The sequence below is a fragment of the Rhinolophus ferrumequinum genome, chromosome 24, assembly GCF_004115265.2.
Source record: "Rhinolophus ferrumequinum isolate MPI-CBG mRhiFer1 chromosome 24, mRhiFer1_v1.p, whole genome shotgun sequence".
NCBI classification, from domain to species: domain Eukaryota; kingdom Metazoa; phylum Chordata; class Mammalia; order Chiroptera; family Rhinolophidae; genus Rhinolophus; species Rhinolophus ferrumequinum.
In genome coordinates, this window is record NC_046307.1 from 7019989 (window position 1) to 7047646 (window position 27658).

General features: G+C 38.9%; 1 protein-coding gene across 1 annotated transcript in view; it reads left to right on the forward strand.

Moving 5' to 3' along the window:
* Positions 1-285: 285 nt before the first annotated feature.
* CHSY3 (chondroitin sulfate synthase 3) overlaps positions 286-27658 on the forward strand; it is a 253469-nt gene continuing 226096 nt past the window's right edge. Inside the window, exons 1-2 of the mRNA XM_033095710.1 lie at positions 286-1386; positions 3464-3747. Of these exons, the coding sequence (XP_032951601.1) occupies positions 591-1386; positions 3464-3747 (1080 nt within the window). The 5' untranslated portion in view covers positions 286-590. The remainder of the gene's footprint in view (positions 1387-3463; positions 3748-27658) is intronic.

Genomic DNA, 27658 nt, shown 5'->3' on the forward strand with positions numbered 1-27658 from the left:
CGTGGGCGCGGGGAGCCGGAGGCGGCCCGACAAGGATCGTTTCCTTCCGGAGGGGAGGCCGGCTGTGGCCCCAGGCGCGGACGGGGGGCGTCCGAGGGCAGGGCACCGGGAAATACCGCGGCCCGCGCTTCCCGGCGACTGGCAGCGGTGGTGCTTGTGGCTCCTCCTCCCGGCCAGTCCGGAGCCCGCGGCGGGGGGAGCGGGGGGCGGGGAGCGGAGGCGGGGGCTCGGTGAGGAGGGAGGCGGGCGGAGGGAGGAGGGAGGGACCAGGCGCGCCTGTGACAGGGTGGCAGCCGAGGAGCGGACGCGTTGCCGCCGCCGCCGCCGCCGCTCCTCCTCCTGCAGCTCCTCTCGCTGCCGCTGCCGCCGCCGCCGCCGCCGCCGGGAGAAGTTTCACTCCCGACCCTCGCTTGGAAGCCCCGACCCAGAGCGGAGCGGGGAGCGCTGCGCGCCCGAGCCGGCGTCGGCGCCTGGGCGGCGGGCAGCGGCTGGGGCTGGGGGCGCTGGGACGGAGGAGGGGCGGGCAGAGCCGGGAGACCCGCGCGCAGCGCCGCAGCCGCTCCGCTAGCGTCGGCGCCGGGGCAGCCGCGATGGCCGTGCGCTCCCGCCGCCCGTGGATGAGCGTGGCGTTGGGGCTGGTGCTGGGCTTCACCGCCGCCTCCTGGCTCATTGCCCCTAGAGTGGCCGAGCTGAGCGAGAGGAAGAGACGCGGCTCCAGCCTCTGCTCCTACTACGGCCGCTCGGCCGCCGGCCCCGGCGTGCAGCAGCCGCTCCCCCAGCCCCAGCCGCGGCCGGAGCAGTCGCCGCCCCCCGCGCTCCAGGAGCTCCAGGGGCCGCAGCTGCCTGAGGCAGTGGCTGGGGTGACCAGTTTTCGGAGCAGCCCCTGGCAGCAGCCACCTCTGCTGCAGCAGCGGCGGCGAGGACGCGAGCCCGAAGGCACGACGGGGCTCCCCGGTGCCCCCGTGGCGGAGGGGGAACCCGAGGAGTCCGACGGGGTCGCGGCTGGGCAACGGCGCGGCGGCCGGCCGGGGAGTAGCCACAACGGCAGCGGGGACGGGGGCGCCGCTGCCCCGAGCTCCCGACCCCGGGGTTTCCTGTACGTGGGGGTGATGACCGCGCAGAAGTACCTGGGCAGCCGCGCGTTGGCGGCGCAGAGGACCTGGGCGCGCTTCATCCCCGGCCGCGTGGAGTTCTTTTCCAGCCAGCAGCCCCCCAACGCCGGGCTTGGCCAGCCCCCGCCACCCCTGCCTGTCATCGAGCTGCCGGGGGTGGACGACTCCTATCCTCCCCAGAAAAAGTCTTTCATGATGATCAAGTACATGCACGACCACTACCTGGACAAGTATGAGTGGTTCATGCGCGCCGACGACGACGTCTACATCAAAGGTGACCTCCCAGCGTCGGCTGTCCCGCCTGCTCGCCTCCCCGCCTCCTTTCTCCGCTTCCAGCCCCAACCCTGCCCGGTCCCTCTCTGCATCTCTGTCAGCGAGTGCTCCGGGCTCCTGCAGCCCCCAGCCCGCCGTGCCCACCCCTTGCATCCTCCCACCGTTCTTAGTCCGCTCCTCCTCCTCTGCTGCGGTTTGGGCCCTCCTCACACCTGCACGGCTTTATCCGCCTTCCTCACACTTGCTGGTCTCGTTTCTACCCAGCGCGTGGTCCCTACTCTTTACCGCGTGGGAAGGTGAGGGCAGGGACTTTGAGGTTCAACCAAAGGCTAGTCCCACTCGGCCCTGCTCTGAAAGCCTGGGGTGGTGACAGGTTCCCACATATGCCCAGAGGGGCGTGTCCTCGGTGGAGGAAGGGGAGACCCGGGACGCGGGCGAGTCAGTCTCGAGATCGGTGTTCTTGCTTTGTTCTCCTACCCTTTTGTTTTAACTGGATCTAGCGCAGTTTCGGAACTGGGGAGACTGAGGAATCGTCTTCGCTGTCCCGGACCCTTCGCTGTGCGTTTCCTTCCCTTTCCCACGCCCCACCACACGTTGGGAGTCCTTGAGCACCCCCACCGCTCCAAGCGCAACTCCTTCCAGCCTCTTCAGTGCTGCGCTAAAAGCCGCCCCCACCCCTTGCCACACCTCCGTAAAACCGCTAGGCGATGAGTGTATTGTCAGGATCGGTGGTGGGGAAGAAGGGGACAGCGCCCGCGAATTATCCAGAGCCGAGGAGCTAGCTCCAAGCTGTGTTAGCACACACTAGTATGGATCCTTTCCAGCCCATCTTGGTGGCTGCGGCGATAAGCAAAGGCTGGAGGTCCCCCAAACTAAGCGCAGCCACAGCATGAGAAAACTTTGTCAGCTTTTTAAAGAGGCGTGGTCCTTCACCCTGAGTGTGGGTGGCTCTGGCCAGAGATTTCTAAACTCAGCTGGAGAGAAGTTCCTTAGAGCAGGAGTAAATCTTTCCAGTCCAGCCTACTGCGGAGATGGAGAGGGACGCAAGGGAAGTAGCAGGGCTGTCTGGAAGGAGGTCTCCCTGTGCCTCCCAGGCTCCCTAGCTTCTTGGTCAAAGGGGGGCAGCCCTTCCTTAGTTTCTGCCTCTATTTGAAGCCTCATTGCTTTCTCCTGATTCAGGTAGTAGTACCTTTCACGGGACTCGTGGAAAAACAAACATTTGTCTTAATGCTTTGAAAGATTGCCCTGCAGAACATTGAAATGCTATATTCTTTCTATTTCTGTTAAGAATGAAATGCATTTTATGTTAAGAACCCAATAATAGCTGAAACTCATTGAGACCCAAGGGGCGTGGCATGGCATCAAGATAATGACTACAGATGCTGTGCTCATCAAAAATGATAGTAAAGATGCTGACTGGGATTATAAAGAAGCTGACTACTTACTCCAGTGTGTCAGCTTGTAGAATAACAAATGCTTTTGAACTGTGTTAGCTATAGAGCTATACATTTTCATTTTTAAATTGACTTTCCTGATGAACTCACAAAGTATAAGTAAACCAATTATGTTCTTTAATTTGTAATACATGTTTATTTTTTTCTACATGGATGCCCTTCAAAGTTCCAAAGTTAAATTTCAAGACACATTAAGAACAAAACAGTAAACTAAATCAATGGTCAGGAAAAAATAATTATTGGATATTAACAGTCTGCCAATCAATGCTGTATATTAATATTTAATATTCTATTTCTGGGAATTTTAACATTACTTCAAACATGCTAAGAAACCTCCTTAATCTCCCTATCATTATTTCACCTTTAAAAAAATCTGTTGATTTAAGAATTATTAAGGTTTTCCAGAGACCTTGACTAGAAGGTTGATAACATTTTATTATGATTTAATTAATAAACTATAAATTAATGTTTTTACAATAGAATATTCAGAGATTTTTCTTCTTTATAATTGCATAAGACTCATGGGGAGTTTACACACAATATGAGAAGTTCTGTCCCTTACTTTGTACCCATAAATGATCATGAAATCAGGAAGAGGAATGATTGTCGCCTTTCTCTTTGTAGGAGACAAGCTAGAAGAGTTTCTGAGATCACTGAATAGCAGCAAGCCCCTCTACCTGGGCCAGACTGGCCTGGGGAACATTGAAGAGCTGGGAAAGCTGGGGCTGGAGCCTGGGGAGAACTTCTGCATGGGGGGACCTGGCATGATCTTCAGTCGAGAGGTTCTCAGGAGGATGGTGCCGCATATTGGTGAATGCCTCAGAGAAATGTACACGACGCATGAGGATGTGGAAGTAGGAAGATGTGTTCGACGTTTTGGTGGGACTCAGTGTGTCTGGTCGTATGAGGTAAGACTTGAGCTATGATGCAAGTGTTCCCATATTATAGGTGGGTGCCAGCTTACAGTTTGGGCCAGTGATTCTGTTTATTCTCTCTGTATCTTTTTATTTGCTTGAAAATGATAGCAGCTGGTTATGGATGCAGGATAATGGTGGGACATATCTTCCTTATTAGAACTCTGACCTGTCTGAGGCTTTCTTATTAGTTTGGCCACCTTAACTTGAATCAGCAGCCTATAAATAAATATGCCCATGTCTCTGAAAGATGCTATCCCGCTTTATTTGCTTTTTTTGCTATCATTAACAAGAGGACTAATTTTATTTTCTTGGGCTGTAGCTTTTAGCATTGGATACTTTGTTGTTTTTGTTGCTGTTTTGGGTAGGCATGTAATTGCATGTGTATGTTTTCAAATAGTTAAAAATCTGACGTTTCTTTGAAGATTTTCATGTGGAAATTTAACGTATTTTTTTAAAGCAAAGGAAGAGTCAACTCATACTATATCACTTATGATAGATTCATTCACAACATTTTCAAAGAAATCAATTATCTGGAAAAACGAATGGTTCTGAAGATGTTAAGTAACTGCTTGGTATTTTGACTGGTTCCCTAAAAGTTGTTTATGTCTGCTCTCATTCCATTTTCTGAACAGCAATGATTATTTAAATCATCTGAATTAGGAACTGTTGTGTAATTGCAGTGATTAGTTTTATGAAATACTGAGATTTTTTTTCCTTCAGAAATGGGTTTTGAAATGAAGTACAATTTTATTTAAAATAGTTTTTCTGAAAGAAAATCTTGTTTTTTCTTTCAGGTAAAAGAAAAATTGACTTAACAGTTAAATAGTGTATCGCAGTTTTCAGTATAGTTTGGTTTTCAGGCTGTTGGAGTTGAATATATTTTAGCTACCCAATGCACACCTTTGTAAATTATAACAACTCATTTACTTACTTTTTTCCAAATTTTCATGTCCTGTCGTATAGAAGAAACATTTTATGTAAATATGTTCCCTGTGATGTCATCATACCTCAAGATGAGACAGTCCCACTCATTTTTCTTTTAGAAGTATAATCTCACTTTTGTTAATTTTGCTTTCTTTTTTTGTAATTTGTGGTATTTACACTTTGGGGAAATACTTCTTATATTTATTACAGAAAGTAAAAATTATTTGCTAACTAGTTATTTGAAAGAGGTACTATGCAAATTTAAAATCCTTGCTTTTGTTAAGAAAAATAGTAATTTTTCTTTTATAAAACTATCTTACCTTTTAGAATAAAAATTTATGCAAGCACATTATAGTTTAAAAATAGATACTTTAGAATAAATTCAGTGAAAATATTTGTTTCTCTCCATTTAATATAAAACTAACTGGAAGGCAAAAAATAAATATTAATACAGAAAATACATCCAGTTGGTTTTGTTTACATGAAGATATTCTTTTGCAGACTTTTATTCTGTATGGATGAATAAAAGAATCATCCATACTTTAAAACAAAGATTGAAAATAATTGTTTTGTGTGATACCCTGCTGCTTTAACATCACAAAGGTTTAACATACCTTTTGTTTAAAAGTCCCTCCTGTTAGGTTTTCATTGCTTCTGCTACAATCTTCACATAACAGTCTACCCATTCATGTTCATGAGAGTAAAATATGCTCAAGTGATCTTAATGCTGAAGAACTGATTTAATATTTTATGTATAATACAGGCATTTGTTCTGGTTGAATTGAAGGGGAGTTATCATAGACCTGTACCCTCTCTGTTAGAAAAAGTGGAATCCTAGATATTTTCATTAGCTGACATAAAACATGAGACAAACAAAAGGGACTCCAAGTCTTGTAGGATGTCACTTCATAGTCACTACATTTTTTATTAACTTCTCACAATACATTTGAATTTTAGATTGACACTTGTCCATCACTGATTCCAGAATCTGTGTGAAAACAAACATTCCTACATATTTCCTAGAAGTAGAAAATACTGTTTTCTAAAGGAATACTGTTTCAGAATGTTGACTTTATGTTTTGTGAAACAATTATATAGAATTTGTTTTGTTTTGGAATTTAAAGGTGCTATTTAAGCAATATCTATTTTAGAGGAGGCATTGATTTAATCCTAATACACAGCCTCTACATCTTATTTAAAAGAATGATGGAAAATTATATTACCAAGGAATATATGAAACAGCATCTGTTAATAAATTTAGGAAAGCTAAGTATACAATTGTATCTGAGTATTTTAATATTAGGGTGTGTTCTATGTTTCACAAGACCCCAGAGTACTTCAGTTGGGGCACAGCCAAACTAAGCCTTTCCAGTTTGGATTTTAGGTTGTTGAAAAGATGTCAGTCTATGCTAGTGTTCACATGATATGGAAAAATTTATTCTACTCTGGGCTGGCATCCTGAATAAAGGTGAGATTTTACATCTGGCCGTAGAACGAGTTATGAAATTGATCGGTAATTTTGTTTACATATTTTTTTTAAAAGAACCATCTGTGACAGAACTTGCTTAAGATTTTGAATTTTATATATCTGTATCTTTCATGGATTTCAGGGTTTTGTTTGGCTTTTCCTCCTAATTAAAGTTCTTGTAGAGTTAGGAGCACTGTTACAGACACATATTCACAATTTTTGAGTTTGAATAGATAGAACGTTCATGATGCAATATCTTAGAAAAAATGATGAACAGGCTTGCAGATCTTGTAGGAAGAGAATTGGACAAAAATATTAAAATACATAGATTGTGTAGCTTTTCTTGAATATAACATTTTTTATGTAACAGAAATCTTCTAGTATTCTTCTTTACTGTTCAATTAACATCTACTTTCTCTGTGTTGTATATAAAATTAAGCATAATATTGAGAAAGAATATGAACTTGAATTTGGATTTGAGTCACTACTCTACTACTTATTAGTCTCATTGTTTTTTTGTAAGTTACTTCTCTGAGCCTTGTTTAATTCAGCTGAAAATGGAGATTATAACAGTGTCTACCTCAGATGTTAGGGAAGATGAAGTGAAATGCTGAAAGGATCCAAGTAAAACCCTTAATACATTGGCTAGCACATAGTAAATTGTCAGTAGATGTTAGCTATTATTGTTATAATGCTGAGTAGGTCATGTACTATGTTATATATAACATGGATTCATTGGTTTTATTAGTTTAATAATTATTAGTAATGAGTGATGTGTCTATATCCAGAGTCAAACTATAAATAAACTAAATTTTTTTTCAGTTAAAGAATCCAAGATTAAACTTTTTTGACAAAGAATAAGAAACCAAGATGTTTCAGTATTTTAGAAGTGTAAGGAATTCAATATCAGTAAAACTTACTATAAAATATGGAATCCTGTCAAAAACATGCATTACAAATATTTTCTTCAGTCTTTAAACATCATATTAAATAACTGATCTTGAGACAATGTGGAAAATCCTATTTAACAAGTGATTAGTATACATATTTAAGGACTATCAAGCAAATCAGACTATCTACATTAAAAAATTATTACTGTATAGATTTTTACATTAGTTGCCAAAACAGTAGTCTCTCTTTCTGAGTTTCTGTAGAATTTTCGGCAGGAAAGTAAGTCTGTAGTATCCCGTTCTGCAGTCAGCTCACACGACCACCCAGGAACTTGTCTCTCATGCCAGCTGGAACCTCCTTCAAGTTCCTCAGGTGTTTCAGGAAATGATGTATAGCTTCAGTTCTTTCTCGCTGTAAGATCCTGGTGGTCTGCCCGTTAGCCTTTTGCTCTGTTTCCCTCTTCATCATCTCCACCCACTTTTCCATTTTTCTTCTGTCTTTAATGATACATAAATTACAAATGCCATGTTGATATGCACTGCTTCTCATCAGGTTCACGGTGCATTAACGTGCTCGTCACAGGCCAATCCTGATATGCCAAGAGATCACAGAATGTGTACCAGATCACACTTAGGGACAAGGAAGGGCTTGACCTCTTCTGAGTAAAGACGTGAGCTTCAGACAGCCTGGTTCTCCGCGTGCCTGAGACCATTGGAGAGTCAGAATCGAGATTCTCCCTTCCCCACCTGAAGAGTAGAAACATAGTTTTCAAGGACATACAGCAGATATTACTAATCAAGGAATGTAATGGGTTGCTGCTATACTCATTTATACCTCAAATTGTATCAGTAAAATTACTCACTGAAGCATGTTTGTCAAAACTTATTCTATTCACTCAGTGTTAGAGTTTATTGGCATCTACTGTGGGCCAAGTTCGTATTTTTGGTTGAGCTCTATCTTGGCTACTGTTTTTCTAGTTATCTGAGCTGCAGTCTGGCAGCTTGGGAGGCTGCATATGGCTCTTGAACATTGTTTGGCACATGGAGTGTTTTAAGGTTTTTTGTTTTTGTTTTTTGATGCCTTTAACAGAGGCAAGCAGTCTTCAGTCACTGTCATATCCTCTTGTCCACCAGGCTCTCCTTCCACATTTATTTTGACGTTTAACTCCATGCATGTTTAATTCTCCTTGCATGTTTATTTTACTTTAATTGGCCCAGGTAGGCGTAAGAGTCTTGAACCAGCTAATCCAGATGTTGCAAATTTCATTAAAATATCTCTAGAAAATGAAGTAGTTTTCCAGTGAGAAGGAGATGTGTACTTTAAATACTTTAATTTTCAGAAGAATTAATTTTTTTTCAAACGTGGCTATTAGAATTGTGTATTATATAATATAGGTATACTTTGTTATAGGTATATTTTTACTAAATAACTAGAACATAAATGTACATGTTTATGTAGTTCATTTTCAGCCTGATTCTTAGCAGAGTTAGAAGTTCCGGGGGTTTTTTGTTTGTTTTAGTAAAGTCACTTATATTTAAGCATTAATATCATTTTAATTTCAGTAAGTCTTGTCTCTTTGTCTCTTTGAAGGAGTTTTGCATTTCATCTGTCTAAGGGTCATTTTTAGAATAGTTTGAATTTATCTTTATGATATTTGCAGTTAAATGGAACCAAAGAATACATATTTTTATTTCATCTAATTAAATGTTATTTCCAAGATAACATAGCTCCATGTTGAGAAAAATATTTCTCTATGGATTTAAAAATCCACTTATTATGACTAAACAGATTTTTCTTAGATTCTTTAAAGAGTTAAGTTCACGCCAGAATGTCTTATGTCTAATCTTGGCCCCTTAAAGGCTGTAAGCACCGTAGAAAATTACATTTTTTCACAAAAGGGTATGTTCTGGAAATATTTCCCTGGGCTTGTAATACCAGAGAGCTGCACCATAACAAATTTAACTACATCTAAGTTCTTCATAACATAACCAGTAAGGTTCAAATACCTGTGCCATTCTTGTAGGGCATATCATTCTTAGCTTTTTCCTAATACTTAGGGGCTTCCCTCTCCTGTATTGCCAATTTTACTGTATCATGACCATGGCTTATGCCCAAAAGGTATATTAATATCTGTGGAAAAGTGTAACTCTGGAATTTCGATCTGAAATTCAGGCTTTCAAAAATCTTTTCTTGATTCAGATTCAGTCATATTTAGTTCTTAACTTAACTAAAGGCAATAAGCTTCTCACACCTACTTTCCCACCCCCATTCCACTTGTCAGATGAAATCATCATGCCTTGATTTTTTAAAAGATTTTTATCAAAATACCGCTAACATACAACATCATATTAGTTTCAGGTATGCACCATAGTTTTTCAACACTTATATACCTAAAGAAGGGATCACCATCTTAGGTCCAGCAACCATGTGACACTGTACAATGCTGCTATCACAATATTATGGACTATATTCTCTATGCTATATATTACAATTCCATGATTTATTTGTTTTATACCTGGAAATTTAGACCTCTTATTCGACTTCACTTCCCCCCCTTTTAATTTTAAATTACAGTTGACCTTCAATATTAATTTCAGGTGTACAGCATAGTGGTTAGACATTTATATAATTTACGAAACGATCCTCCTAACTAGTCTAGTACCCACCTGGCACTATGCATAGTCATTACCATATTATTGACTATATTCCCTATGCTTTACTTTACATCCCCATGACTACCAGTTTGTACTTCTTAATCCCTTCCTCTTGTTCACGCTGCCCTCCAAACCCCTCTCATCTATTACCCCAAGAAATCTAGTACCATCTGACAACATACATATTAACAATATTACAATATTGTTGACTATATTCCTTATGCTATATCCTACATCCCCATAACTACTTTTTAACAACCAACTTGTACTTCTTAATCCCTTCCCTTTTTTTCATCCAAACCTCTAACACCCCTCCCATCTGGCAATCATCAAAATGTTTTCTGTATCTATGAGTTTGTTTCTGGTTTTTTTTGTTTGTTTGTTTGCTTATTCTGTTCTTTGGATTCCTTATATAAGTGAAATCACATTGCATCTGTCTTTCTCTGTCTGACACTCCACTCAGCACAATACCCTCCAGATCCATCCCTGCCACTACAGTTGGCAAGAACCCATTCCCTTCCATGTCCCAGCAATATTCCATTGTATGTATGTACCACCTCCTGTTTATTAGTTCTTCCATCGATGGACACCCAGGCTGCTTCCACATCTTGACCATTGTAAACAATTCTGCAATGAACATATGGATGCACACATCCCCTTGAAGTAGCGTTTTGGGTATCTTCTGATAAATACGCAAAAGTGGGATTACTGGGTCCTTCTTTGTCTCTTGTCATAGCCTTTGTTTTAAAGTCTGTTTTGTCTGCTATAAGTAGTGTTACCCCAGCTTTTTTGTGTGTGTTTTTTGTTTCCGTTTTTATGAAATAGCTTTTTCTATCCCTTTACTTTCCGTCTGCGTCTTTCAATCTGAAGTGAGTCTCTTGTAGGCAGCATATGTATGGGTTTTATTTTGTTACCCATTCAGCCCTCCTGTGTCTTTTGATTAGAGCATTGAATCCATTTACACTGAAAGTAATTGTTAATAGATATGTAGCTATTGCCATTTTATTATTCATAATTGTGATCTTTTTTTTTTTTTTCCCATCTTAAGTCCCTCTTACATTCCTTGTAATACTGGTTTGGTGGTGATGAAGTCCTTTAGCTCTTTCTTGTCTGGGAAGGTCTTTATCTGTCCTTTGATTTTAAGTGATAGCCTTGCTGGATATAGTACCCTTGGTTATAGGTCCTTGCTTTTCATCATGTCGAATATTTTGTGCCAGTCCCTTCTGGCCTGCAAATTTTCAGTTGAGAAATCAGCTGACAATCTTACGGGAGCCCTTATATGTTACGAGTTGCCTTTCTCTTGCTGTTTTCGGATTCTCTTTTTGTCCTTAACCTTTGCCATTTTAATTGTAATGTGTCTTGGTGTGGGCCTGTTGGGGTTCATCTTGTTTGGGACTCTCCACTTCCTGGACTTGTATGTTTATTTCCTTTGCCAGGTTAGGGAAGTCATTATTTTTTCAAAGAGGTTCTCAATCCCTTGCTTTCTTTCTTCTCTTTCTGGTACCCCTGTGATGCAAATGTTGTTATGCTTGATGTTGTCCCAGAGGTCTCTTAAACTCTCCTCATTTTTTTAAAATTCTTTTTGCTGTTTCGATTGGATGTTTTCTGCTGCCTTGTCTTGCAAATCACTGATTCAGTCCTCTACTTCATCTAGTCTGCTGGTGATTCCTTCTAGTGCGGTCTTCATTTCAGTTATTGTATTCTTCACTTCTGACTGGTTCTTTTTTATGATTTCTATGTCCTTTTTTATGCTTGCTATCTCTGTGCTGAAGTTCTCATTAAGCTTCTCGAGCATCCTTATAAGCATTGTTTTGAACTCCATCTCTGGTAGGTCATTTGTCTCCATTTTGTATAGTTTTTTTCCTGGAGTTTTCTCCTGTTCTTTCATTTGGGATGTAGTTCTTTGTTTCCTCATTTTGGCTGCCTCTCTCTGTTTGTTTCTATGTATTAGGTAGATCTATTGTGTTTCTCAGTCTTGGTCGGGTGGCCTTATGTAGTAGGTGCCCTGTGGGGTCCGGGCACAGTCTCCCTGGTCACCTACTCCCAGTGCTCTAGGAGTGTCCCTTGTGTGCGTTGTATGTGCCCTCCTGTTATAGTTGAGCCTTGATTGCTATTGGCACATCAGTAGGTGGGACTGGCCCTCAAGCTGACTGGCTGTGGGGTTTGGCCACATCCATAGCTTATGGGATGCTGTGAGGGAGGCCTTACCCCATGGAGTGGGATTCACCCCAGAGGGCTCTGGTGCCTGTTGAGACCACCTTTTGTGCGTGGTACTTTTGGGGTTAATTGGACAGTGCTCTACTCTGGTTTGAAGCCAACTTCCAAGTATGGTGGTTCTGGGGCCTCTTGAGAGGGTATCTGGTGCAGGCCCAGGTCACCCACAGCCTGTGACCTATGGGGGACTACCTGGTAGGAGCTACAAAACGATTCATGATTGTTCGTTGCCTGTGCTCACCCTGGAGGCATGTGGGAGAGGCCACACTGTGAACCAATACTGGGCCTGGGGTAACTCCACAAAAATCCAGGACACCCTGCGGTCTGTTGCCACCTGTCAGCTCCCTTAAGGTTCAGCCCCTGATCAAGCCTAATGTGGTACATGAGTTGAATAAGGCAGGGTCTCAGGGAGTCACTAGAGTGGGAAGTGTTGTGGTTACCAGGTTAATGTAGATTCTTGTTGGTGCCAGTGCTGAGCCTGGAGCTACTCAGCAGAAGTCTCAGAGCACACCGAGGTCAGTCGCCACCCACATGGCTTCCGTAAACTCTGATAGTTTGGTAGTTTTTTAAGAAAGAGTGCAATGTGGGCAGGGCTGGCTGCTCGAGAAGAAGTGCCTGTAGTGTTGGGGGAGTTGGGTGAGGCAAGTTCCCAGCAGAGCTCACCAGACCAATTCTGATTCAGATTTGGCCATGGTGTGGGAGGGCTCAACACAGGAAAGATGAGGCCTATCTGCCACCTGCCTGGGGGAAGGATCCCACACAGGGAAAATGGTGACTCTCCTCCAGTCCTTGCCACAAAGCCACACACCTCAGTCTATCCCCTGTATGCCCGAAACCCTCTGAGTCACTGTCCCTCCACCAGAGCCCAGGGTGAGTGACAGAGAATGAGAAGGTCGGTGTATTGGCTGTTTAAGAGGATGTCTGGGTATCTCGTAGCCTTCTGTCCCATCCAGATGATCGGAATCCCCACTGTTTTTCAAAGCCAGGTGTGGGGGCTCCTCTTCCCAGCACCAGTACTCCAGGCTGAGGAGCCTGGTGTGGGCCTGGGATCCCTCACTCCTCTGGGGGGAACCTCCATGGCCAAGATATCCCTCCTGATTCTCAAACACTACACAGAGGTTTGGGGTCAGTCCATTTTGCATCTCCACCTCTCCTACCAATCTCAACATGACTTCTTCTTTATATACTTAGTTATAAAACTTCTGTTTAGCCAGACTTCAGATAGTTCTCTATGTTGATTGTTCTGTAATTTAGCTGTAATTTTAATGTGTTCACGGAAGGACAAAGGCACAGTGTTTATCTACTCTGCGCCTGCTTTGATTTTTTTTTTGGTGTTTTTGGAAATTTCTTTTCTGCCACATGCTTTCTTTTTTGTACAAATTAAATTGCATTACGAATTGAAGGAGAAACATGATATTGCTTTTCCATATTTTGTAGTCTTAGCTAGTTTATTTTTATTGTTAACTGATGCATTGATCATTTGAATCGTGACAATGTATGCTTTCCAAGAAGATGGTTTTCAACAGTTGTGAATGTTAAGTTTGGATAATGTTTCCATGCAATTTAAACAGCTCCATGATAACATAAATGCTCATATTAGTTAAGAAATTTTGGATATTCTTTCTCTTTAACTGAGCATAAGTATTTTAATTTCCTGAAAAAATTCCAAGTCAATTTTCTTTCTACTTCCACTTTCTTTGTCTTGGTCTGCAAAAAGCTCTTTTGAGAAACATTTATTTCAGTCTCTTTTCTACCTAGTGAATTTGTGCTCAACATACAAAGAAATGTGTTCTATCATATAACTATATTGAGTTTTACCTTAATTATAGTGTGTTATTTCTTTTGCACAAAGTTATAACTTTTAATAAGATATTTGATAACAAAAAAACTTTTAGTAAGATATTTTTAATAACATAAAAATAATCAGGGCCTTGATTCATATGAATCATTTGATATTGATGAACAATAGGGAAACCTAACTGAAAAATTGAGGGCTTATAGTCCTTTAGAATTCTAATGTTCTCTTTATTTACTGTCCCTCGTTAAGGGTACAATACCCTTGTTAAGTCTTAACTGCATATAAATCAGTTTGAGTCATGACATAACATTTAATGTTACCCTGTTTCGAAACAGTGTTGGATATTTATAGTACAATAAGAATGTTATAAGTTTCTAAATTAAGTGAATCAAAAGAATATATTTTTAAAAAAATTCAGCAGGCACTGTTTTCGTATGAACTAATAAATGAAATGGATTTCTTAGCTTTTTGTGACTTTAAAATCTTTATTCACCATTTATAATTTTGAAAGCCACGTCCCTCATTCTTCACAGTCAATGGTATGTGAACTTTTTATTATCCCTTTCAGTTTTATTTATTTTTATTGTAGATGGATTAAAGAAATACACATATGAATAAAAGTAATGTACAATAAAATAAAATTAAAACATGAAGAAACAAGAGGAAAATGTGTAGAAAAATAAGGAAAAAAAGTTGTAAAAGTACATGTTGGGCTCTTGTTTTCCTGGCATTAAAGAAAACCCTAACGCCTAACTTATCATGACACGGAGACCTGAGAGAAATCTTCCCCACAGAACAGACAGGGCTCTGAGGGATTACATACTTAGCATCACTTCTGTGATAAGTGGAATAGCACCATTTGCAAGGGGGTTTCTTATAAATCCCCTGAATATAAGCCAGGACTGTAATACACAGGGCAGTTCTGCAGGAGAAGTTCTACCTGGAGTCAATGCTATGGTGGTTAAGTGCACCATTGTTTGGTACCTTGCTTGATTTTATTTTAAAATTTAGAATACTCTTCAGAGAGCCCTCCATGGATATTACTTCTCACTCAAATGTTTTATATTAGGCCAACGGGAAATTTGAGTTAAGAATATTCTCTGGTGAGAACCAAGAGTACAGCTACTGTGTCGTTGGTTAAGGGTAGATGTATGATTGTGCTTTGCTAATCAAGAGGGTAGAGATACCAGCTACAAATGGAAGAATCAAACCAGATCAGGGACAAGATGGCCACCCCACCTGAGGAATACATGGGCCTGAGAGAATCAGTCCCTAACGACTTGGCCTCGTGTTAGCAGTGTGGTTACCTAGCAATTGAGTTCATTACTAACTTAATAATTATACTTATATAATTATATAAGTATTATATAAATTATAGAATCAATTATATATTTATTAAATTCATATATAAATATATATTTAAGTTATGGTAAAATTTGCTTGCACAGATTAAAATATGGAAAGATCAGCATTTTAATGAAAAAACTATATTTTAATCATGTTTCATTATATAGAAATAAATTTTATTGAATATAAGTATGCTTAGTATACATGATGAGTAAGTTAAAATATGAAAAAAAATGGAGTTACATTGAAAATAGTACGCCTTAGAATTAAGTCATCTTACAGCTTATGTAGCCAGCTAATATCATTGGCTCAAATATATTTACCGAGTACTTTCTATCAGCAGTGAACACACAGACCTTGCTTGTCCTCATGGAGCTCGCAGGGAGGAGGAGTCAGATTTCCAACCAAGCTCTTGCTGCCACTGATACAGAATTGGGTTTTCTGTCTCTGTCATCCTTCTTCATTCTTATTTTTCGTTCTAAGTCATGAAGGCTCCAGTTGGATCCAACAGTGGTACCTGTCTCGGAACTAGGATCAAATGATTCTTATTTTAGTTTTGTTAAAGGAGTATCTTTCTCTTTGTTTGTATTACTGTTTTCTGAAGAGGAGAAAAATAAAGACACGTGTAGTAATTTTATTGCATATCAATATATTTTGTGTCTATTGTATAGCACAGATCATTAGGATTTTTTTTTTAATTAAGTCTTAAATTAGACTGCCTAGTTTCAAATTCCAGCTCTTTGGACAAGTTATTTTTCTCTGTGTCTTAGTTTCCTTATCTATCGAATGGATATAATAATAGTACTTAACTTCACAGAACTCTTATGAAGGTTAAGTGAGTCAATGTGGATAGCAGCACTCAGAATAATATCTGGCAGTGTTAAGTGTTCTCTGTAACTGTTAGCTATTTTTACAGATACAAAATAGCATAAAATAGTGCCAACTTTATACAGCCATTGTAAGGAATAAAAAGGTCAATGTATTAGAAGCTCTTACTTGACACATAATTCCTGTATAACTGTTAATTGTTATTAACATTTTCCAGTTGACAATGTTCATTTTCTTTTTTTCCTTCATGGGAAAGAAGTAACGTTGATTGGAAAGAGTTTATTGCAATGCTTTTTGAAACATAGGCTTTGCTGTGGTAGGGAAGGTGGTGAGTCATTGGCTCTCTAACCTGACAGCACAGCGGAATCCCCTGGGGGACTTTGAAAAATTCTGAGGATGGTACCCGTTCCTGACCCATTATATCAAATCTCTCCCAGGTGAAGCCTGGGGCATAGGTGGTGGTTAAAATTTCCTACGTCAGTGATTCTAATATGGCTCCAGGGTTTAGACCTCTATGTAAATTCTCTTATTAATTTTCTGTTTTCGATTACCCGATGCAGTCTTTAACTATTCCTTAAAAATTACTTTTTGTTTTGTTTTCCTTTTGGGAAAATCATAGGAAAGTAATCAGCACTTCTCTATTTCTTTTTACATCTGTGACTCATCTGTTCCAAAGAGCTAATCTCAGGATTTAAAGACAGAATATAAAGCCATCACTCACAACCATAGTATGTTTTCTCATGGTCTGGTTTTCATGTATTTTTATTTTCATATATTACTCCTTTTGTAAAGAAAAATTCAAGATGGATTATAAACTATTCTTAGAAAAAAACATGGTTTATCAATGCAAGGCTCAAGGCTTTAGATAGCTGCTTTTATTTGTTACATTTGAGTAATATATAGTAATAGAGTTCTTAAAATACAGGCATACCTTGTTTTATTGTGTTTTATAGATGATGTTGTGATTTTTACAAATTGAAGGCAAGTCACTCTACCAGGAAAAAGATTACAACTTGCTTTATTGCAATACTCACTTTATTGCGGTGGTCTGAAACCAGACCCCCAATATCTCCAAGATACGCCTGTATAGGTGGGATATTTTCATTAGCTTGATTGCTTTAACACTGACTTACTGAATGGGAACTCAAAAGGAAAAAAGAGTGATCTGTTTGATGATTGCAGAAACCATAACTTATTTAAAAACCTTAAATGGGTAGCTGATTTCAACCAGTTATTCTTCACAAAGATTTCCATGCCGACTGCTATAGCCAGCTGCTACAATGGAGGGAAGTATAGGATACATGGGAGTGTAAGGGAAGAGGTCCCCGAGGAGAACAGAAAAATGCAATGCTTTCTCCAGACTACAAGTGAAGAATAAGGGACATTGCCAGAGAGTAGGGATGCGTGGTGGGAGAACAGCATGACAGTGAATTGTGTGTTTGGTTCAAGCATATCTGGAGGCAGGAGAAATGAGGCGCAGAAACTGTTGGTAAAACTTGATTATAAAAGGCCTTGTGTACCATCTGCAGAGGTTTAGAGTACACCTTGTACAGCAGTGACTCTTAGAATTACTGAGGGTGACGTAATTGGTTTATGTCCAGTTACGAGGGAGCCCATGAAGAGCATGTTAAGAAGCTCTCTGGGGGAGGCGAAGGGGCAGGCAGAGTGAAAACTCAGTTGCACAGATGATGGACAGCTTTGAAGAGTTCTTCATCGGTGAGCCCCACGATCTGGTTACTGTGCAGTGACTGTCACATAGAGGATGGCTCAGAGGCTCTTGTGCCCAGGGATAGTGACAGACAGTTAGGATGCGATTGCCCCAGACAGAAGGATGAGTCTTGATGAAAGAGTCAAAGTCGAAGTGGAGGTAAGGAGGTGGAATTGAGATCTAGTGAGAAGAGAGAATTGGCAGAAGTAGGAGATTAATTAGACGCGGGGTGGAATGGCGAAAAGTTTCGACTCAGATGATAGTAATATTCCTAGAGATGGGAAATAAAGGAAGAAGACTAGGTTTGGGTGATTGGTGTGTTTGAGGCCTGGGCAGAGGGGAAAGGAGTTCTATTTTGGATACATTACATGTCATTCATTATTCATTTATTCAACAAATACTTATTGAGTATCTAATATTCCAGACACTTTTTTAGGTGCTGGAATTATAGCAGTTAAAAACAAACAAAAACAAACGAGAAAACAAAGTCCCTGCCTTGTTTTCTGAAGGGGAAAGACAGTAAATAAACAGGGAAGAAGCTAAGGAATGCAGGATGGGGGTAGTGCAGTTTTAAAAAAGGTGGTTAGCTGGGCCTCCCTAAGCAGATGAGCCATGCAGATTTCCGAGGGGAAGCTCTCCAGCCAAAATCATTAGGTGGGCACGTCCCCAGAGAATTGTACTTGGCAGGTCAAGAGCTGGCCAGAAGGCAAGAGAAACTTGAGTTGAGTAAGGGGCTGGCAGAGTTGTAAAATGTGAGGTCAGAGAGGAAAAGGCGTGAGAGATGGAGGCAGATATTATGTACAGCTTTGCAGCTCTGTAAATACTAATTTTTAGTAGAAAAGTGAGGCCCACATAGCTTGACCAACTTTCCCAGATTAGGCAAGCAGGGGTATCACTCACTGTGAGAATTATCAGACTACATACATGCATTTAGAAAAAGCATTTTAAAGCAGTTAGTGTTTAAATTTAAAAAAAGAAAATCACACCACAGTCATAGGATGAAGTCTAGTTTGTTTAAAATTTAATTTAAGATTAGTAATTTATTTAAAATTGTTTAAAATTCAAATTGTATTTAGTGATTTAAACCAGTAATACTATAAAATGATTCAAAACCTGAAAGCATAAAAATACATACAGTGAAAAATCTTCTTCCAAATTCTGCCCTCCATCTGCCTGGAGAGGCCCTCCCCCTACCAGCGAGCCAGTCTTTTCCCTACAGTTTCTCTTGCATGTCAGACAGCTATGCATATATTGCATCCTCCCACCCTAATGTTTGTTTGCCACAACAGGTAGCATATTATACACATTGTTCTGAGTGCTGCTTTTTTCAGTAAAGAGTATTTCTTGGAGTTATTCTTATATCAGTACTTCACTCTCATTAAAGAGTCTCATTCTTATAAAACGAAAATCTTCATTCTGTTTTATCTTAAGGCTGCCTAGTATTTCAAAACAGCTGAACTGTTATTTTCAGAGCAGTTGCATACACTTATGTGAGAGCACAAGGAAATCAGACTGCGCAAGAGCCTCAAATCAATATGCAAATTCCCACCCTTTAGAGACTGCTAAAGAATTTTTAAGAAAGAGTAACAGACTCCCTAAATGATAAGCTTTTTAAGATATGTTCATTTATTCGACAAACATTTATTGAGTACTTCTTGGGTATCAGATACTTTGATGGGTGCTGAGACAGGTAAGTTTTCTGTCCTTGTGTAATTTATAGTCTCAGAGAAGGAGAGAGAGTGTTAACAAGTAAACAGATGATCACAGACTCTGGTAATAAATGAACAGGATGATGTTGGAAAGAGTAAATATGGAGTCCACTTTGGATAACTTGGCCAGGGAAGGTTTTTAGGAAGAGGTGACATTTGAGTCCAGAGGCAAAGCATCAGAATGAACTTGGGAAGAGTTGAATATCCAGCCTAAGGAAATAGCCAGTGCAAAGGCCCTGAGGTGTGTATGGTCGGAGGCCAATGTGGTTGAGTATACACGTTCAGGGAGAAAGTGGTATGAGAATGAGGTTCCAGACAGGCAAGCACCAGATGGCAGAAGAGAAGCTTAAGAAGAGAATGAGAAGGCTTGAGAGATTTTAAAGATCTGAGTGGTGTGACTTATTTCTAACTTCATGTTCATTATTTTCATATCCTAAAAAATAATTTGTATTTGAACATATAAAGCCACGACCTGATTTTTTTTTAGATACGTATAGTGTGAACTGAAAGGTATCTTGATGCAAATTATAATAGTAAAAATATTTTATGTTTCTTGAATATTATTTATATTAAGTATCTACATATTTAGTATAATAAATATACATTATATTACATTTAGTATATTATATATACAGCATACATATTATATAATATTGAAAGTAAATATGTATGTATATGTGCATAAACATTTATTAACATATAAGCTTATGAGAACAGACTTAATAGGGAGTTACAAAAGTACTTTATTACTAAATGACCAGTAAATGGATAATGGGCATAAAGCAGAATAATAAAAGTCAAGTTATAAATTTTGGCTTCCATTTATTACATGTGATTTACTAGATCTTGTATGCAATATATTATGTCGTCATATAGTTTTCTGCAATAGGATTACAGTACAAATTTTGGGTTATGAAAGCACATAGCATAGAACTTTATTATACAATATTATTTGGCAATAGACCAAAGTTCTTTTTATTTCCCTTGAAAAGTTAGTTAATAATTTTAGAGAGGTAATTTATTGCATATTTACAGGACATTATTTGTTACACCTGGAGGCTGTTCTTGTAGCATCATTTTATAAAATTTCTATCTGAAATGGCTTTAGTTTAGTGTTCCAAATCTTTTAAAGTACATCTCTTACTTTATGAAGCTGGAATTTTAGATTTATGAACATATAGTTCTGTTTTGTGTCTTAATTAATTGAAATGTAGGTGCTTCAGCTACAAATAAATTTAGAGTAGGATAACTTTAGATTAATTACGTAGCGTGTAAATCCATCATCCCCTGATTTCCTACCCATATAATTGCTTATATTAAGATTCATGTCTTTCCCCTATGGTTGTTTAAAATTCTGCATTTCTCATATTTAACCTTTATCTTGTCATGGTTTCCCTTTTTTATTAAATAACCTTAAAGATTTATGAAATTTGGTCAATTACATTAAAGGAACAATGCCTTGTGACTTTGGAAAGTCTATGGAAGTCTGTGGAAAGACTCACCTTTGTTAATCAGTATTTGCTCTTCTGACAATATATTGTATAGTAGTGTTTGTGAATGTTTATTTTCATTGGTTATAAGCATGTAACTGATGATTGGTCTTGTTATTATAAACATTTTACACATTTGGTACAATAATATTTATACGTTCAATCTAGTAAATGCTGCATAAAGATTGTCTAACAATCAATTCCAAAAATAATTCCAAATCCATTAAAATTGATTTGTTTTTCCATTTGAAGAGCATTTAGCATAACACTATAAGTTAGTTCTTAAACCTAAGCAATATAATGAATGGTAGTATATTAATTGAAATGCATAATCATGATTATAAAATAATTATGACACTTCCATAATAAAACAAAAACTCAAACCCTGTAAGTGTAGGCTTTTTTATAAGGTCCTATGAGGCCCTAACTTAAATAAATTTAATTTTTTGTCATTTTTTCCTTAACTAAGTTCTAATTTTCTTAATCTTAACTACATTTTAATTTTCTGTCCTGTTTTTCCCCCTAATGCTGATTGTGTTCAGATGCTATTATCAGGTTTTGTTCTGCCTCAATCTATTTCTAACATGATTCCTTATCCAACAAATACAGCCACATTGGCCTGATATCCTGGACATGTTATGAATTTTGATCATACTTTTCTCATAAAACTAAATTGCAGATTAAGAGAGATGATATAGTCAGTGTTGACACTTTTAAGAAAGGGTCACATGAAGTAGGTTTTGCATTTGTAGATGTGGAGACCGACCTAGTAAACACCCTTAAATTACCAAGGCTTGTAAACATAAATCATTGAATTAGACCAAAGTTCTGTTGAATGAAGAATTGCTTGAAATAGTTGATAAGGAGTGAAACTGATTTTACCAGATTTGACTGACATTTGTAAAATGTGTCTGGAAATAGAGGGAGAAAGGTCCATTCCATTGCTTTCCAGGTATAATAGCAATTATCAGTTTTGTGTATAAGTGTGTAAATAGTAATCCTGACAGTTCCTAATTCTGTAACATCTTTGTGCTTTTCTTATTTTAAAAGAACCTGCTTTCATTTTATCCCTTGTCCAAAGGAAGATCTGTGATTGAAAACACTATGAGAAAATACTTGAAGGGATTTGAGTGGTGAATTCCTGTTTTGGTTTTCCATTTCTCCATGCTAGCTAGTGTTAAATTCCAGCTTATATGCATGAGTTTATGTGACATCAGGTTTTCCGGTCAGCCTCCACAATCCCTAAGTAAGTTGAATTAAGAACAGTGTTAGTGGTATGTCCTTCTTATGGCCGATTTATATATGCTTATTAGTCACAGATTTTAGCCAATTTATGTTTATTAGTCATAGATTTTGGAATACTAGAAAATTGTGAAAATACTTTTTTGTTAAAAATATTTTGCCATATGTTTTCCTGTAGAATTTAATTAAGGTAGCTTGGCTACATTAATCTAGACCTGGATCAAATAGATTTTCCTTTAAAAATTGGCAGGTAATACTGGCATCGTTTTGTAGTGTTGTTTTGATCAGATTTGTTTCTTTTGAATGCTGTACGTACTGTGGATATAAATTTATGTGAGTCTCTGCATTGCTTTAACAGTTAAGGTATATAGCCCCGAAAGAAAACGGTAGCCAGAACAAGGACTTATTGTAGTGTAAAAAGCAGTGTAGACCACCTGATCAAATGCTGATCTGTTACTTAGTGTAGTTCTATTCATTTCTACTCTAGCTCATTAAGAATAAATATTATGCTAGTAAGTGTCTGAAATGTCTGGTATTTTATTATGTTTACAATGAATAATAATCTAAGCTTTTAACCTTCTTCCTGAGTGTATAATATAATAATAATAACCATCAAATTAATTTATATTTATACCAGGGGTGCCAAAAAATGTATACATTTTAAGAGATGTTATATATGTATTTTTGAAGTTGAATTGAATTACGGTAGCAATGTGTGGTATGACATTTGCTCAAAAGACGGCATTAATCAAATGAATGCTAACGTCATTCTTTGTATTACAATTTTAACGCAGTTTTTTCCTTTCTTAAAATGTGTATATATTTTTTTGGCACCCTCTTTATATAGCTATAAAAGTAAAGTATTGATCATTAATTATGTATCAAGCATTGTACTGGACTGTAGAGGGATTAAGTTGGATGAAGTTTCCTTTGCCTTATTCTACAGGTGGACAACAGGCTCAGAGCAGTTTAATAACTTGCCCAAGTTCACACAGCTGGAGAGATGTTAGACTCTTGCTTTGAACTCTGGTTTATTTGATTTCAAAGACCATATTCTTCTTGAAATGTACATTGACATGTTGTCTAAGTATTCAAAGAATGACATTTCATTTTTATTTTAAAACTACAGTGTCAGATTGGAGTAGACAAGTTCAAGTATGTTTAGTATGAAGAAACTGGAAAGAAAAGAGGTAGGTGACAAAGGTCAGGCAGTAAAGACCCAGAATGGAGAGCTGCTGCCGTCAACTGGAGTGTTCTCTTCACTAGACTCGGTTACCTGATGGACATAGTGTCTTCATCTTTCTGGAATAGATCTGTGAAGAGTGAATGAAAGGGACCAAAATTATTACAGTACTTATCCTCCTTACCATGTAGGGTTACAGGAAAAATGCCTAACAGTAGAGTTTTCATTTTCACTTGAAACAGAAAATTGTATATTTTACTCTACCTCAGGGCAAGAATAAAAATGTAGGCTGTCAGTTTTATCTGAGTTGTTTTCCTTCCAGCTGTACTATTTAGGAACAAAGTGCACATGAGCATATGGGTCACACTAGAATTTCACTTATTGGACTGTACTCGGGGAACTCATCATTTTATCTTGAAAATATTCCTTGTTCTAGTAATTAATTTCTGTTGGAATGAAGATTTCTCATTTATACTCCTCAGAAATACATATGAGGTTTGACAATTAAGTCTGCGAACGTGTTGTGATGTTGCTAACCTTTTCTGATATCAGAGGGATTATTCATTATGAATTTGTACCAACTGGACAAACAGTTAACCAAGTTGACTATTTGGAAGTGCTGAAAAGGCTGCATGAAAAATTTAGATGACCTGAACTTTTTACCAACAAGTCATGGCTCTTGCATCACGACAATGCACCAGCTCACACAGCACTGTCTGTGAGGGAGTTTTTAACCAGTAAAAAATCACTGTATTGGAACAGCCTCCCTACTCACCTGACCTGGCCCCCAGTGACTTCTTTCTTTACCTGAAGATAAAGGAAATATTGAAAGGAAGACATTTTGGTGTCATTCAGGACATCAGGGTAATACAGCTCTGATGGCCATTCCAGAAAAAGAGTTCCAAAATTGCTTTGAAGGGTGGACTAGGCGCTGGCGTCGGTGCACAGCTTCCCAAGGGGAGTACTTTGAAGGTGACCATAGTGATGTTCAGCAATGAGGTATGTAGCACTTTTTCTAGGATGAGTTTATGAAGTTAATTGTCTGACCTTGTGCACATAGAGGAAATTTTTCAGGAAGAGTTAAATACATATTTTTAAAGGAGCAAAACCTTTGTAGAAACCTTTATTGTTTCAGAGAGTTTTAATATGCATGTTTCATAATTATTTGTTCCTAGGAGTGAGTTTTACATGGATTTCTATTGTTACTAAATTCTTGTGAAAATTTCTACTGATAAAGGGGGGTTTTACCATCTTTATTAGAGTTATTTATAGTAAGCTGGCTTGTGTTGAGAGCTAGCCATATGCTTAACTGTAGATAGAATATGAAAATAAAGATGGTGCGTCAAAGAAAGGGTTAGAAAGGTACGGCTATTTCTGGGGTTAAACTGTGAAGTCAAACAGTAGAACTATCAGAACATTAGACCGAGTCTGAATGAGTGTATTCAAAGCACTTAACCAAGTGTGAGATTCCATGCGTTGTTCTGAGGGTGTAGCTAGGGAAAAGGATAGCTAAATGAGAATATTAGTAACATGGAATTGATGAGTGGTACATAGACAAGCACTACAGATGTTTAAAAGGAGCCGTCACTGGGGGGGGGTTATGAAGTTTTGTCAGGAAGGCTTCATGGAGAAGTGGATCCTAACTTGAAAGAGTAGGAAGGTCAGTTCTCCAAGCATTGCGGAGGGATGAGCCAAACTGGGCTGCATGATGTGCCTAAGGACACAGAGGTCAGGTCAGGCTGGCTCCCCCACACCAAAGCTGTAGAAGACGGGGTCACAGCACCAAAAGAGGGAACCAGAAATTCTACCTACATAGGGCTGACTGTGGCGGGGGCTAACTGTTGGTAGAAAGCCATGCAAAGACTACAGACGAGATGACAGATGAATCCTGGAAAACGTGACTGAGAATCCTCTTTCACCCCCGGGGATTGAGAGCTCTTCTAGCCTCCCAGTTAAAGTTAGTTAGGCCTAGGAATTCGGGGAACCCTTAGGCCACCAGGTTAACTTCATTTCCTCTTTGAAAATGTCTTTATTTAAAGTCTTGTCCGTTGTACTTCAGTCTTTCCAATCTAGTTCATTTTAAATTGCCTGTCTCTCAGCCTCCATGATCTTATTACAACCTGCCTAATTGCAACATTTGTAGGCTTATATATCGTGCAACCTAAAAAATTTATTTTTCCATTTTGAATAATCCACTGAAAACAGCTCCTGTGTGGTCCTGCTTTGTAAATAATTGAAGATATGTATATTTGTGAAAAATATATCTAGCCTAAAAATGTGGCAGAATTCTTATTTATTAAGGCTGTTCTACAACCGTTTGTACCTGTGGAGAACCTGAGTTATTTGTCTTGCTTCGTGGGTCTCAACTGATTGGCAGGGCCGATTTCATTCAGCATAGCCAGAAATGAAGGTCTTTTAAAAGAAGACACTCGTTAATTGGTGTTCCAAATTTTAATTAAGAAAATCATTAAGTGCTTGATAAATTATACCTGGGCTTTTAATATTTGTATTTTTTAAAATTATTACTATTTTTACTAACTTTTCCATAAGGAAACACATATTTACCAGCTTAATGCTGGTAGACATTTGAATAGATATGTGTAAGATCATTTTGTAAGTTATTGTGTCAGATAAGGATGTATTTGACTCCAGAAAACTTGGCCACAGTGGCTTTTGGTTGTGGGTTTTGCAGAGGCGCAGTTGAGTAGGCCATGACTAACTGGATGCTAAATGATGCATCATGGCCCCATGCTTTTATTGTCCTGCTCTGCTTTTGCTTACAGTGTTGGCTTCTGTCCTCATGCTAATAAATTTCAGGCTCTTTTAAGCATTTAATCCTAGTTCCAGGTTTCAAGGGGAAAGACTTTCTACTGGCATGAGTTTAGTTCTTTTTTCAGGAGTGGAAGTTCTCTCCATGGACTTCTGCCGGCATATCCTTGGTTGAAATTGTGTCATATATCTGTGGCTGCAAGAGAAGTGGGTAAATTGAGTGCTTCTAGCTTCCATCGCAGAAGAAAACTAAGGAGAAGGAGCTTGGGAAGGTCTAACCTACGGTATTAGGGTTTTGTAGAGAAACAGATCAAAAGGATGTCACCTCTCTGTCTATCTGCCTATCTACTGTCTATAAAGAGATGTTTTAAGAATTGGTTCACATGATTTGGGGCAAGTCTAAAATCTGCAGGGAAGGCTGGCATCTGGAAATTCTGGCAGGCGTTGATGTTGCAGCTCCAATCTGAAAGGGGTTTGGAAGCAGAATTCCTTTCTCTTTGGCTTTTTGGGGAACCTCATTCTTTTCTCTTAAAGCCTTCAACTGATTGGATGAAGCCTGCCACACTCTGAAGGGTAATTTGCTTTACTCAAAGTTTATTGATTTAAATGTTAATCACATCTGAAAAAATACCTTCAAAGCAATACCTAGATTGTTCTTTGACCAAACAGCTGGGCACCATAGCCTAATCAAATTGATACATAAAATTAACCATCACACTTACATTATTTACTAAGGTTTAATAATAAGCACTGGTTTAGAATCTTTGCATATTCAAGTCCAGTATCAGCTTCAATGGATTGACTTCTTTCCAATTCATGTTATAATTTGTGTGTATTAAATGCAATAATGATTCTATGTATCTCAGAAAATTCTCATGTTAATTCTGAAATAGAGTTAAAATGCTGACTAGTATCTATTTAAACAAGGGAAAGGCTTTAAAAAAAAATACATTGAGATTTCGTAGGCTCCTATTTAGTTCTAAGATGGTAAATGGCTTGTAGCCTTTTAACCAATGAGATTACTTTTACCTAAATGGGCCAGCGAATGCTAGGAGGGATAATGGAATGTTGACTCACCTGGAAATTAGGAGACCTAGGTTTTTATATTATCTCTGACATCAGCTGGCCTATCACCTTGTCTTTCTGAACCACCTATAAAAGCGGACTACTAGTAATAGATCCCCTACCTTCCCTACTGGATTGTGACAGTTATATGAGATAATGGATCTAAAAAATTCTTTATTGACCACAGATGATAAAAATACATAAAGAGACACTGGACTATAAAGATAAATGTCTCATAATAACCTCCCCTTTGGAGGATGGCACTGCTGATGAGCTGTCAAATGAAGGTAAGAGCTGTAGCAGACTCAGAAGTGATCTGGATTAAACTCTGTTAGAATAAGCTGTCGCCTCAAAGGAACATCCATCTCATGAGTGTGATTCTGTGAAAAGCAATAGGGCCATTTCCTGGTAGAATGAGGAATGTTTTGAAATTAACATCAGGCTATTAGGTTTGGTCAGCATGGCAGCTGTTTGAATCCAAGCTCTCCTTTGGAAATACACAACAGTTATTCAACTAATGTTGACAAAAATATAATTTAAGAAATATTTCATTTTAAGAAACAAATTTCTAGAGCTAAATATTGATTTTTAAAAAATTAAAGAAGGGTGTGA